This window comes from Diachasma alloeum, unplaced genomic scaffold (genome assembly GCF_001412515.2).
Source record: "Diachasma alloeum isolate Michigan unplaced genomic scaffold, Dall2.0 Dall_scaffold_00371, whole genome shotgun sequence".
Classification (NCBI taxonomy): Eukaryota; Metazoa; Arthropoda; class Insecta; order Hymenoptera; family Braconidae; genus Diachasma; species Diachasma alloeum.
Genome location: NW_021680510.1, coordinates 67872 through 81594, shown reverse-complemented (window position 1 = coordinate 81594; position 13723 = coordinate 67872). Strand labels below are relative to the sequence as shown.

The 13723-nt window shown below is 35.8% G+C and overlaps 2 protein-coding genes across 3 annotated transcripts; both read right to left on the bottom strand.

The window, feature by feature from the left end:
* Positions 1–1406: 1406 nt before the first annotated feature.
* On the bottom strand, positions 1407–5768 carry LOC107041675. The gene is made up of 4 exons (XM_015262326.1): positions 5566–5768; positions 3281–5120; positions 1738–1928; positions 1407–1618 (listed from the first exon to the last, which is right to left on the bottom strand). Exons 1-3 carry the CDS (start codon positions 5635–5637, stop codon positions 1771–1773), a joined length of 2070 nt encoding a protein of 689 aa, XP_015117812.1. The 5' UTR covers positions 5638–5768; the 3' UTR covers positions 1407–1618; positions 1738–1770.
* Positions 5769–7001: 1233 nt separating this feature from the next.
* Positions 7002–13370, bottom strand: LOC107041663 (dual specificity protein phosphatase 3). 2 transcript variants are annotated; one of them, XM_015262307.1, is made up of 4 exons: positions 13210–13370; positions 8798–8982; positions 8495–8718; positions 7002–7408 (listed from the first exon to the last, which is right to left on the bottom strand). In XM_015262307.1, exons 1-4 carry the CDS (start codon positions 13219–13221, stop codon positions 7212–7214), a joined length of 618 nt encoding a protein of 205 aa, XP_015117793.1. In that variant the 5' UTR covers positions 13222–13370; the 3' UTR covers positions 7002–7211. The 2 variants fall into 2 exon arrangements, with proteins under 2 accessions (XP_015117793.1, XP_015117792.1); XM_015262306.2 differs by lacking the exon at positions 13210–13370 and adding an exon at positions 10601–10685.
* Positions 13371–13723: the final 353 nt, after the last annotated feature.

Sequence of the window (13723 nt, the reverse complement as noted above, 5' to 3'; positions counted from 1 at the left end):
CAATCACTTTCCAAAAAAGTGGTTGATAGATCTCATATTACGCATATAAATATTTAAATGAGCAATAAATATTAAAGATTTATACGAGCAATATGAGATCTATCAATCACTTTTTTGGAAAGTAATCGGACGATGACAGCCACATACCCTTGATCCTATTAATTCTCATAATTTTCTCAAACTCCAAACTCTACCTACCAGCCAATCGGACTTTAACGGGCAAAGACAGAAACATCATTAACGCCGATTCATTTTCTACCACCCAGTCGGAAATAATCGGACTGTTTTACCAGGGGGGTTATTCAAAATTTAATTCATTTAATAATGTTTTTAATTTTTTAATTTCTCCAAAAATCAATTCTCCTCCGATAATAAAAAACAAGTGGGAAATTGCTCTTGAATATGCTTCCAAATGGTTATTTTGCACATCATTTCCTCCTATCATGTATAATTCATTATTTATTCAATTTTAATAAATTGAATAAGATTTCTTTTCAACTAATTTTGTCAGATTTGCAACTGAGTTGAATCTTATCATCACCATTATTCTTCTTATTCCTTTCTTCTATACACCCGATTGTCTTCTACACAGTTCCATCTTTCCCGTCAGACCTCCGATAAAATCTTAATAGACAAATTTTATTTTGACACTAGGGGGCTTCGCCCCCGCTCTATTCACTCGCTCCTCCCCATCTTCTTGAGTATGCCTAGGTGTTCGTATAATGTAAAAAAAAATGATAAAATGCTTTACGTCCTTTGAAAAATTGAGATTTTAATTTTAGTTTTGAGTCTCACGCGGCCGTGATTATTGATATCATTAGCATCCATCCGGAAGCCAATGATATGAGATTTTTAATATTTACAAAAGTCTCCAACTAATGCCTTTTGTCGTGAGACTCAACTATTCATTTTTCCATTTATTTTCATGGAATAATATGAGGTTTACGCGTATTATTATTATTATTATTATTATTATTTAAAGTATTTTACCCCCATAGAATTTGACCCCTATATGACCCTCATATAACCCCCTATGACATTCTTATGACACTTTATGAACCTATAGAGATATGTACATATTACAGAGATAGAGATAACAATTCGTTTTTAATGGCATCATCAGGATCAGAATTAGGGTCACAGTAAGGGTCAGAATCCGGGGCATCTCCTTAATTTTTAAACCTCCTTATTTTTTTATTAACGATCGTAAACGACATGTTCGTAGACTCATTAAAAAAATCAAACAAAAATACTTGAAGAACTCAGGCCAAGGAATTTCTATGGTAAATATTTAATTGAATGAATTGTATAGAAAAATTAAATCCTATTGATTTTTTCTAATAATGGATTGTATTTTCTTTGAAAAAACTGTAGAATGCCATTTTATAAGGAATAAATTTGTTTATTCTGTGCTTCCCCTTTCTAATCTGCTAGGATTACTTAATAAATAACATTCAGTCATCATAAAATTAGTATACAAAATATAAATACTGGAGGGAATTGTATTATGTAATGGGTTGACACTGCAGACGCACAACGTCCAATGTTTCCAGTTGATGCATTCATAATTAATGAAGTAATAATCACGTTCAGTCTCGACCTTCGTCGATTCCAGACACTGTAACAAATGCAGAATCATGCACTCACTTGTACGAATCAACAAAACTGAATGGAAGGAATTTAAATCAAGGAATTCCTTCTTTACTTTTAATAATCGATGTCAGACATAGAACTTACTCTAAATGGGAAAAAATAATCGAAACTAGTCTGCTATAGTAATTTGGGTTGACGCTTCAGGCTCGACATATCCAATATATTGTGTGAATTGGGTGGAGTTTGTTTCGAGTGGATTAAATAATTTTCACGTTGACAATCTGGTAATGCCTTCGGTGATCCTTGGAATCGTCGATTGTTATCAAATTTAGGAACTGGAACACATGGAGAAAACCATTTATTCAATTATACCATTCGTTAAGTTCAACGACAAACCAATTTTTTTAGACAGAATAAAAGAGATTATCTCATTGTCAAATAGAAATTGAACATGTTGGGCAACGCTTTTTAAGCTCTTCATGTTTGGAGATAAGATGTGATAAATTTCATTCAAATTGTTTTTGTAGGGGATGACGAGAATTCAAAAGGATTCATTGTATTTGATATCACATTAATGGAATATTCTTGGAGAAAAATCAAGGGATATTGGAGTACATAAGAAAAAAAACAAGAACTATACCATTTTCATTTGGCTTATGATTAGATCAAGGCAACAGAAAATTTTTCACGTCTATGAACAAATTATGTGTGATGTTTCAATATAATATTTAATGTAAATACACGCACATAAATGTCATTGAAAAAATCTGTAGAATTTCATTTTTTTATACGACTGTTTCTATTGAGAATTGTCTACAGGAATTTCTCGACATGAATTTTTCAAGCTTTTTCTGCTTTATTGTCCTTCTCTTTTCACTGAAAAATCAAGCAAATAAACTCAGAAAATTTGTGCCAAGGAATTGCTGATGAAAATGTCTGAATGGAATAAGTAATATATAAAAATCGTATTCTATTGATTTTTCTATAAAATATTTTCCATTAAAAAATTCTATTGAAAAAAGAAATGTGCAGGTAACCTGTGGAATTTTTCAACAGAATGGACAAAAAACTAATAAAAAGGTTTACAGAAATCCAATCCAATTTTCTAGCCAATTCGTTACGTTTTTCCACTTAAAAAAAATCCAGTGTAACGATTTTTGAAGCCTCTATTCCGCTTATCAAGTATGTAATATGATGACTATGCATTTTTGTTATGTACTGTAATCTTTTATCTACAGTAATTGTAAAAAATGAGAAATTCATTTTTTGCTACAATAAAAAAATACATAGTTCTGTAAAAACATATATATATATATACAATAGTATATATGTATATATTATATAATAGATGCTATATATGTATATAGTACATAATACATCCTTAAAAAAAGAACGCAAAAAGCAAAAGTGAACCGAAGAAGATGAAAAGGATTATGACGATTCCGAATAAATTATTCAACAATTAAATTCTCATTGTGAAAAACTTTGTTGAAACCATTCATTTTTGCTGCATTACTATTGAAATAAAAATTAATCAAAGTGAGAAACGGTAGGGTAATTAACGGTAAGGAAATTTTGCTATTGTGGCACCGATGGAAAACAATACGGGCCCCCTGTTCTAGTCTGAAATTTTTTCGTACGCCTGTCGCCCTCCCTTATCCTAAGTCGCAATAAATGAACTCCTTACCTTCATTACCAGATGCCCCAGGCATATTATTCTGAATATTACTCAGCACCATGCTAGTGAACAGCTCCATCCCCCTCTGATGACTGGAGACATTGGGCAGCTGTTTGGTCCCCAAGTACTTCATAGCCAGTGCCTTCATATGCATGCTGGTATTACTATCACTCACAGACCCCGACGTCTGAATGACATTGGCCTGATAATCCAGCCTGGGATAGTACGAAGCATCAATCGGAATCGGATTCATTCTCCTGCCATCGACCAAAGATCTCCCCTCAGAGCATCCAGAGGTATCAGCAAACGTGAAGCCAAACAACTTCAGCTGCTCCACCGTCGATTGCTGTATCCCATTGAGCAACAATTTGGGTCCATTCGTCTCCTGGACGATCTCCTGTCTCTTCTCCACACGTTCCTCCTGCGTGTTGTGAAGAATTTCGTTCACCTGGCACATGACATTGTCATACAGAGTCCACCCAACTTTGGGGGTCTTCTTGACAGACTCCACGTCCTCAGGAGGTGAATCAGTCCTGAGATTTGATGGAGCAACTCGTGATGTTGGTGAATATTTTTGCTGATTCGGTGAATGATTGTCTCCACTGGAAAATCTTTTCTGACCACTCGCAACATCTGGCTGTTTATGAGGTCGAGTCTCAATCCCCACACGATTCGTCTGGCTCAGAGGGACAACCGGACTCTGCTGACGATTGATTTGTGGCAATTCCACACAAGTCGACAAATCTCCCTGGAAATTTCCCTGCAGTGACTTCCTCGCGGACGAAACCGTATGAAAATTATTACTGGCTTGAACAGTAGACGACAAATGGCTCTCTGAGTCCTCGATAATCTGCTCCAAAGGTCCATTCGGTATTTTCCCCACAGCAACAGGAGTCCTGCTGCCAAGATTCTTGTTCCCCTCTGAGTGGGGAGACTTTTCTTGATAATCTGTGGGCGTTGGCACAGCATCAACATTATAAACCACTGAATCCTGAACAGTTAATTCAAAACTCGTCATGACACCTATCGACACCTTTTTCTCCTTTATCAGCTGTTTGCACTTGTCGTCCCTCTGTTTCTCCTCGAATTCCTGAATTTCTCGAGGGGATTTTGGGTATTGGAGACATGGGTTCTGGAGAGCCGGATCAATGGTGTTCGTGGCGACGTTGTGGGCTGGGAGGGGAAGTCTCTGGTAGTCATTCAACTCCCTGGGTCTCTCGGTTCTGATTGAGAGGAGAGTCTCCACTTGACCCTGGAGCATCTGTATCTGGGCATTTTGACTCTGGACTAGGGACAGCAGTTTGTTTATTATATCAGTGTTCTCTGAATTATGGGAATGACAGTCGCAGGTATTTTTTATTCGATCCACTCTGTCCTGGGGGTTTGACGAGACTTCTAGTTTTTCTTTTAGGACTACGTCTGAGGGCTCTTGGGGTCGAGAAGCCACTGGGAGAGATCTTTGGCGTCTTCTTGGAGGGGATTTCAGGGGATTATTCATGGGGAGGATTTTACTCTCTGCTGGAGAAGACTCTGGGCCGATTTTTTGGTAGAATTTCAGGCGAGAGTCCCTTGTGAAAGTGCTTGGAGGAAGATTCTGGGGCCTTTCGATTATGGCAAGGGCTGCCGTTGGCTTTCGAGAGGTTTCTGATGATGAGTTACTTCGGGATATTCTTTGCACCATTCCACCATCGATTTTATTGTTGTAGGTGGGTTGATGGGGCACTTGTTGCTTCCACTGGGCATAGGAGGTTGGCAGAGTTGAGGATCTAGGTTCATTCGGAAATGGATTTCGTTGTTGGGGGGTGTCGAACGCCAGGGACACCTCTGGCACTGTTGGCACGGTTTCAGTCTGGAATAGAACGTTGTTGTTATGTATATAGTCCAACTAAATCTTCTTTTCCCTCCGAAAACTAATTTCAAGCCACAGGTTTCCACGGTTTTCACTGTCGAAATGTTGATTTCTCAATGAAAACAATTGAAATACGATTTTTCAAAGGGAAATAGTAGATTACACACCTTGGCCAGTAAAGTAAGGAATCTCTCAGATCACATGTTTGTTGACCTCGGCTTCGCCTCGGCCGACAAAAACATGTGATCTGAGGCTTTCTTATTTACTGGCCAAGGTGTGTATACTATTTTTCTGCTCGACGTAGCCGGAAAGTGGCAACTTCGTTTAGCGCAGCGGCCAGGAAGTTGACGCTTTCCGGCCGGAGGGCAGAAAAGAAATTTTAGTCTGTGTTGTTGTTATTGTTTTGTTTATGGAATTTGAAAATAGAGGAGGTTAGGTTGGTTACCGGGGCTGCGGTTGGATGTCGAGGCACTCTTGGTTCGATTTCACCAGTGACATTGCAGTTTCTGTGGGCCATTTTAGTATATACTGTGGGGGTGAGTTGTTAAAACATTGATCGGAATCGTTTGATTTTTAATTTTTGGTGTAAATTTGATAAAATACTGATTCCATTTGTCAAGGAGAGCCGAACAACCGCCAACAATTCCGACAGTGGGGGAAAACTTTGGGGAGAAGACCCTAGGAATTCACTGAAATTGTGTTGGTTTTCTGAATCCTCTAGGTTTTTCCCACACCCGCCTTCCTTAAATTACAACAGAAATGTGCAATAGAAAAAATTTATAGATTTTTATTTGTCTATAGAAGTAATTCTTTTGAGATTTCCCCTATAAAAATTCCTGAAGACAAATTGTCCTAGTTTTTTTTTGCGGTATTTTGTTTGTTTTTAACATAGGAAAATAGACATATTTATTCTGATTGAAAAATACAAAAAAGGCAAGTTATTTTTTACTTGGAGATATTTACACTTACGACAGGGGCACCCTGGTGATTTTTGATAATTTATACATTAAATAGACATTATACGATAAATCATTTTTTACTTGTATTTTACGATAAGAAAATAAAAAGAATAGCAAAAGTTTTGAGGCAATATTTTAGGTCAATATTTGGTGGAACCACTCAGTAATACTTTGGCTTGGATTTTCTAAGTTTTGTTTGTTTGATTTTTTTCAATGAAAGGAGGAAGAACACAGAATGAAGCAAAGTTAAGAAAGTTAGGTGGAGATTGTTCTGAAGAAAGTATTCCAATAGAAAAAGTCATGTAGAAAAATCAAATTCTATAATCTTTTTCTAAACAAGTTTTTTAACGAAAAAACTTGAAACTTGTTTTCTATTGAAAAAGCGGCGAAATTTTTCGATATAATCGGCGATAAAGTAACAGAATTTCCAATAAAAGATCAAGAGAATTCTCGAACAAATGCGCTAGGTTTTTCCATAATTTTTTCTTGTGTTTGCATAATTTTTCGAAAATTAATTGAAGAAAACTCCCGATTTTTTCCATGAAGTTTTTCGTGTTTTCTTCCATTTGAATTGTCAAATTTTGACCTTGGAGTTGAAGAACATTTGAAAGATGATCCTTCAAATCTCTGATAGATGTCCTGACTTCTTGAATTCTCAGTTGAATGCTAGTTATATCCAGAGCATCCAAAAGCGTCTGGTTCCTCAGTCGCTGGGCTGTACTAAGCTCGAAATTCCTCTCGCTTGGGGACTGCATTTTTCACGAATTCACTAACAATGCACGGAATTTCACTTCACTTCACTTTACTTCTGACATCAATGTAAAGTTATGAGACCGTTTATCAATGAAAAGAGTTTCGCAAGCATGAAAAGCCTGAAAATGTGTGATTTTATCCTAATAAATTTATCATTTGTAGCAGAAGCTCTTGTACAGATTTTAGATGAATCCCACTTTTATTACATTAAATTTCGTACAGAGGATCAACCTCAATCTCCGATAAAAAAGGCATAATTCCATTTCTTATAAATTGTCTTAAACTGTTAACTCTACATCCAAATTAAATAAGTTATCTAAATAAACCACAATTTTTCCCAAAGCGTTTTTCGATAGATTTCGTGACCGATGAATTCTGATTAAAGCCGATGGCGCCGAAGCTGATTGTCCAATCGTGCTAGCTGGTACAGGAAGCCCTCATTTGGATGAATGCTCCGACTCTTTCGTATCAAACGGATCGCTTCCTCAGCCAGTAGGTGACGTTTGATCATCAGGTATGCAATTACACAAGTTGCACTGCGTGATACTCCTACCATACAGTGAACGAACACTGTTCCTAATAATTTAAAATCCATTCAATATTTTATCAGATGTTAAAATAAGAAGAAAATTTTAGTTATTTACATAACTCATTACACTAAATCATTCTTAAGATTATTTTTGTAGAAATGATTAAGCATAAGCTTTCCAAATTTTATTATCGCATTTTAAAAATTCTCATTACAAAATTCAACGGAAAATAACTCGAAAGATTCATGCTTTGATTTTTCCATGCTTTTCATTAAATTCCATTTAATAAAACGTAACTAAAAAAAGCCGTCTATACAAATCAAATTTTGCTAATTTTTTTCTATCATAATGTATTTTATAATGTATAAAGGGGCAAAATCGTATAATTTTTAGAGAAATGAGTAAAAAAAATGAGTTCCAATATAATTTTCCAGCGAAAGCGCAGCAACAAACATTGAATTCCAGAAATTCACACTGTAAAGTGTGTTCTAGAAAAAATTGAATTGCAATTATGATTAAAATCGTATTCAGTGAGCATGGGGATTAGAACATGAGCATTTATTGTAATAGGAAGATTTGATAGTTGATAAATTGGGACATATAATTCTCATCGATCGTATTGTTTTTTGTAATGAGAACGATTATAAGCAATTAATTGAAAAAATGAATGTCGAATCTGACAGGAAAAAGGGCATCAACAGGGGGTGGCGCTAGTGTAAGGAAGACAATTACGCTGTGACTGCGCGTACGGAAAAATGTAATAGAAAAACCTGTCGATTTCGTTAGAAAATTCTATTGAATTTCTATTAAACTTTCTATTAGTTTTTGGCTGATTCTATTGACATATTTTCTATAGATTTTCCTCGACTCAAATTTTCTAAGTTTTTTTCATTCTATTTTTTTTTTCTTCTCATCAAGAAAATCAAACGAAAAAACTTAGAGAATTTGAGTCGAGGAAAATCTATAGAAAATATGTGAATAGAATAAGTTATGTAGAAAAATTGAATTCTATTGACTTTTTCTACTGAATATTTTCTATTGAACATTTCAATAGAATTTTTTGACGAATTTGATAGGGTTTCCTATTAAATTTTTTCGTCCGTGTGGTCATCACATTTCAAAAATTATTTACCTCCACTCTTTATGGCATCATCAATGAAAACCGCTGCTGTATAGAAATATTTGCTAATGTCTACCGAAGGTAAATCTGCCAGAGGTAGTCCCAAATACTGCATTCCAACATCTCTGTAATAGTCCTTGTTCGTTGGAACGAACCCGAAGCGGGTCCCCTCTGCTGCATTCAACACGTGAGTTACGCCGATACGCTTCAAGTAGCTCTTGTTTTTTGCGGTGGCCCTATCGCAGAGACGAGAAAAATTGATCCAGAGAACTCGTAATATGACATTAGTGAACATACAGAATTGAAATTCCTTACGCATCACCAATCAAAATTCCTGGATAAACGATATCACAATCAATTTCTTGCTGGAGACGATAATACCGTGGGTCATCACGGTCCATATCAAATCCTGGCAGAGGCTTATGCTGGACTGAAGTCGCAATAAGAGCCCTTGATAAAGTGGCTACTGTTGTTTCCCCATTCAGAGGCTTCTGAAAATCCTATTCAATGAAAGAAAATCAGATTATATTTTGATAACCAGGGGGCTACGCCCCCTGCTCGCTTCGCTCGCCAACCCCCATGATCCTTATTCTGACCCTTGCGACCCTTAATCTGAGCCTCGTGACCCTCGTTCTGACCCTCACTATACCCCTCGTGACCTTTATTTTGACCTTAGTTTCTGACCCTCATGACCCTTATTTGGACTCTTAATCTGACCTTTGTGATCCTTAATCTGACCCTTGTAGCCCTTACTGACCCTCGTGTCCCTTATTCTGATCCACATGAACCTTGTGACCCTTAATTTCGGAGTCTCTATTTCGAATAACAAATTTTTATCATCAGAAGCCGATTTGGATTTTTATAATATAGATAGATACCAGATTGGGTAAATGTTACGAAAGAGGGCTTCTGAAAACTTGACCATCGTATCGGTGATGGGGCCTCTTTCTTAAAATTTACCCCAGATTTTTCAGTGCCTGCTAGTTGGAATTTTTACAATGTACATGTGCGAAGTAATTTTATATGTAAAACATTCTACAAGCAAAATAATTCGTTTTATAAATGAAATTTCCACTGAAATTTTTAAAATTTCGGCGTTGAGAAATGAGAAATTGATAAGAAAATCATTAGAATCTGGAAATTCCAATGAAAGTATTCAATGAAAGCCAAGCGAAACGTCAGAAGTAACGAAATGTTAAAAATAAAGCAACGAATAATGTTACATTCAAATATTCATAAAAAATTTATTTCATCTCATTTTTGTTTGCCAACTATTTTCGTGAGACTTTCGAAATTAACAGTGAAATACTCAATTCTGAAGAGGATTCTTATAATAATATGCATCGCTGCGGCGTCGGTGGATTAGCTACATAAAGGGAAAAAATTTTTCGCGCATAATTAAGATGATTTCTTAATTTGGTTAACAATCAATCACGCACGACGGCACCGCGCTGCATTGTGAAAAGTCGTATAAAACTGTGCGGGAAAAATTCGAATAACTTGACCGTATAATTAACGAAACTCCGCATGATTTTCGCTCGCAAATGTCACCATTACTTATCTATTCAAACCCGCATTTGGTATCTTTTTTGGGAGTTTTAGAAAAAAATTCAATATTACACTAATGAAAATACTTTTCATAAAACCACTTGTCAATACGACTCCTCTATACTTCGGAAGATGCTGAATTTTGTAAAATTTTCGTGAACCTCTAGATGCATTGTTATTCATAAATAGCGCGACCAACGAAATGTTAATCGATGGCAATCATCTGACATTGACAACTAACGAAAAGACAACTCACGAAAGAAGAGTTTATGTAGAATTCCACATCTTGTCAGATAACTGAAATAGAATTCTATTGACTTTTTGTTTACAACATTTTCTACTGAACATTCCAATAGAATATTTCAATAGGAAACCAATAGAACTGTCCAGCGAATTCGCTAGGTTTTTCTATTAAATTTTCTCACACATGTAATCATGTTTGAACCGTTACCGTTATGAACTTGATCCCGAATACACTTTTAAACTGGAAGATTCGTATGTACTCCTCATTGCAAAGTCTCGATGCTGTGTAAAAATTTTTGCAAGTGAAAATCACAATATCAATCTCACCCGGTCTCTATCTCTCCAGGTGGTCTTCATCGTTTAGTCAAATGCTTACTGCTATAACATATGAATATTTACACTCATTCCAGCATTGATAGAACGAGTGCCCGAGAGATAAGTATTTTAAGAAACAATTTGTGTAGCAAAATAACACTAAGCGAACTCGTAAGCTTGAAATAATGAGATATTTATAAACCAGTAGGGAAATGGCGAAACAAGACAAAAGTGATTTTGGGTCAAGATCAGTACATACTGTTTTCCAGAACTGCTGAGGGAGTCAAAGGCGTTCTTGAAAACTTGGTATGAAACACGTTTTTTTTTTCATCGGATTCATATTATTTTTTCGTCGATTGTATTGAAAAATTTCCAGGCTTTTTTTGCCTTTTTTTAAAATAGAAATGTTCAATAAAAAATTACAGGCGGCTGTATCTTAGATACAGCTGTAATTGTACGTGGATACGTCCATGGTCTTGCCTTCTTTCTCAAATTTCCTAGAAGCTCCTTATATTCCCTCGAATTTTCTGGAAACTCCGTTAATTCTCTCGAATTTTCTAGAAACTCCCTGAATTTCCTCGAAATTTCCAGACACTCCTTGAATTTTTTCGAAATTTCAAGAAACTTCTCGAATTACCTCGAAATGTGTAGAATTTTATAGAATTCCAATAGATGGCACTGCACATAAGGACCGTTTTCCAGAATGACCCCCCATATTGAAATCATAGACGTATCCACGTTAAAAAGTATTTCATGAAAAAAAGCCACTAGATTTTGAATTTTACAACTTATTCTATACAAATATCTCGGGTTGAATTTTCCACGTGTTTGCTTCCGAATGAAAAGTTTGTAATCGTTCGAATTTAAGGTTCCAATTTTTTGTGTTAGGGTAACTAAATATTGTCGAGAAAGTGCGGATATGCGATTTTTAGATGGTATATGCATGCATGTACGCGGTCTTCTTTCTTCATTTTTTTTTAGAAATTTTCTTAAAAAGGATCAGTTTAATTTTATGGATGTTATCATGGATATCGACTTTAATAAATGCTATTCCTTAACACTAATTAACCCTCTAAGGTGAAAGTCGGCCTGCGTAGTACTGTGTCCGGCGAAGTGGGGACGGGCATTTCTTACGGAAAGTGTGTAGAGTGGTGGAAACGCCCATTCACCTGAGAGGGTTAAAATTCAAGTTTTCGTACATATTCGAAAAAATTGATATTTTTCCAAAAATCTATTTTTCAACGATCATTCAAAAAATGTTCACTAAAAAGAAAAGAAAAATAGAGTGAAAAAAAATTACAAAATTTGAGCCGAGGAAATTCCATGATAATATCTTCATAGAATAAGTTGTACAGAAAATTCGAATTGTGTTTTTATTTTTTCTATAGAATATTTTATATTGTTGTATTTGATTCAAAAATAATTCAGGATCAATCGAAGGGGCGTATCTATTGACAGTTCTTCAGAGTCAATCATAGAACAAAGGTGGATCACGGGTGAAGTTATATTCCCAAACATTAGAGAATGACAATCAACTTTCTTTTTATTTGACAAAAGAGAGAAAGAAGATAGATTAAACCATTCGATTCCGTAATAATATTAACCATTCAATACCATCGGCCCAAAGCTAATAGATAGTTCAATGGAAATCCAATAGAATTGTCTTGCGAATTCGTTAGAATTTTCTATTAAATTTTTTCGTGCCTGCCTTGACATGAAAAAATAGAAGAAGAGAATAGCTTCAAAATTATCGGGTATTTCCCGAGGTTCGTTGCAAACAAACGAAGGAGTCAAGTTGTTCAGGCTAAAAAATCACGAGTGCAAAGCACGAGTGTTGAGTGTTTTTCACTCAATTGAATAATCTTTTGTTTTTTGATATAGCAACTACCAGAGAAAATTATCAAAAATTATCAGTTGAAAACCCTGTAGGTTCTACCACGTGACGTCGAATGGTGGAATTCTATTGGCTAAAATTTGGATGGGAAAAATTCTCTATAACATTTTGTATATTAAATATTTTTGTTTGAAAAACCACGCAGAAAAGCTGCAGAATCTTTCAGTGGAATTAGCGAAAAACTAGAATTTTCCACAGAAGTTCAATTAAATTTCTTCGCGACTGGGCTGGGTTTTTCCATGAAATTTTTTCGTACGATCGTCATCACCCCGCCAATTTAATCATGATTCTGTCTCACCGATTTGCGACCAATAGAAATGCTGCATTTGGTCTGAAGTGGGGTAATAACATTCAATCCACTTCGGATTATGTTTCGAACTCTGTCAATCACTCAGCGCCGGTAGCAAAATTGAAGGGAGATATGTACAATGAAGTTGAAGACCGGTCAAGTTGGACAATCGAAATATTCATCTAAAGGTTATATTTAAAAATAAACAAGTTGTATTTCGCAGGAAAACCTCTCGCGCAGCGGTCGGTATTTACCTCTGCGAAACTTATTGACAGTTTCGTGAGGGTGCAACGAAGTTATCGAGAGATGTCTAAGAATTCTCTAGATCTTGGGCTATTGCTATTCGGAATATTTTAATTTATTGTGAATTTCAATCAATGTGCGAATGAGAATGGATAGAAATGATTTTCAGTTTTAATTTTGTGCGATCATTCTCACCTGCCCTGCCATCCTCGCACGACTCAACCACTGTGTATTTGTCCTTGCCCTTGGATAGATTACTACGCAGTTTGGTTTTTCCTCTCAAAACTACCAATTACAGTGAAACGACATTGTTAACCTCCTCTCCACTCCTCTCGCATATCAATCTGACGTGCTCTACAAACGGTCGTTCCTCATAAAAACTCAGCGTGATGACTTTTAAAAGAGCGCGAAATCGCAAACGCTGTGACTTTCGATGCAACTCAATGAGATATCTCATATCGATTAGACTTGATGAAATGAGTTTGGGAATTTTTAACAAACAAAGTGGGAAATTGCTCCTGTATTGTATATAGTATAGTTATTTTTGCTAATAAATTAGCAATATCAGCAGCGAAGTGGTCAAACGGTTTAAGTCAATTTAGTCTTTAGCTGAGTTTTCCATAAATATTTCCGAATTTAAGGGCGATAGGGAAATTTTCATAATAGCCTTTTTTGTAGAGCGAATTAAGTGCTACTAAAAAGGTCATGA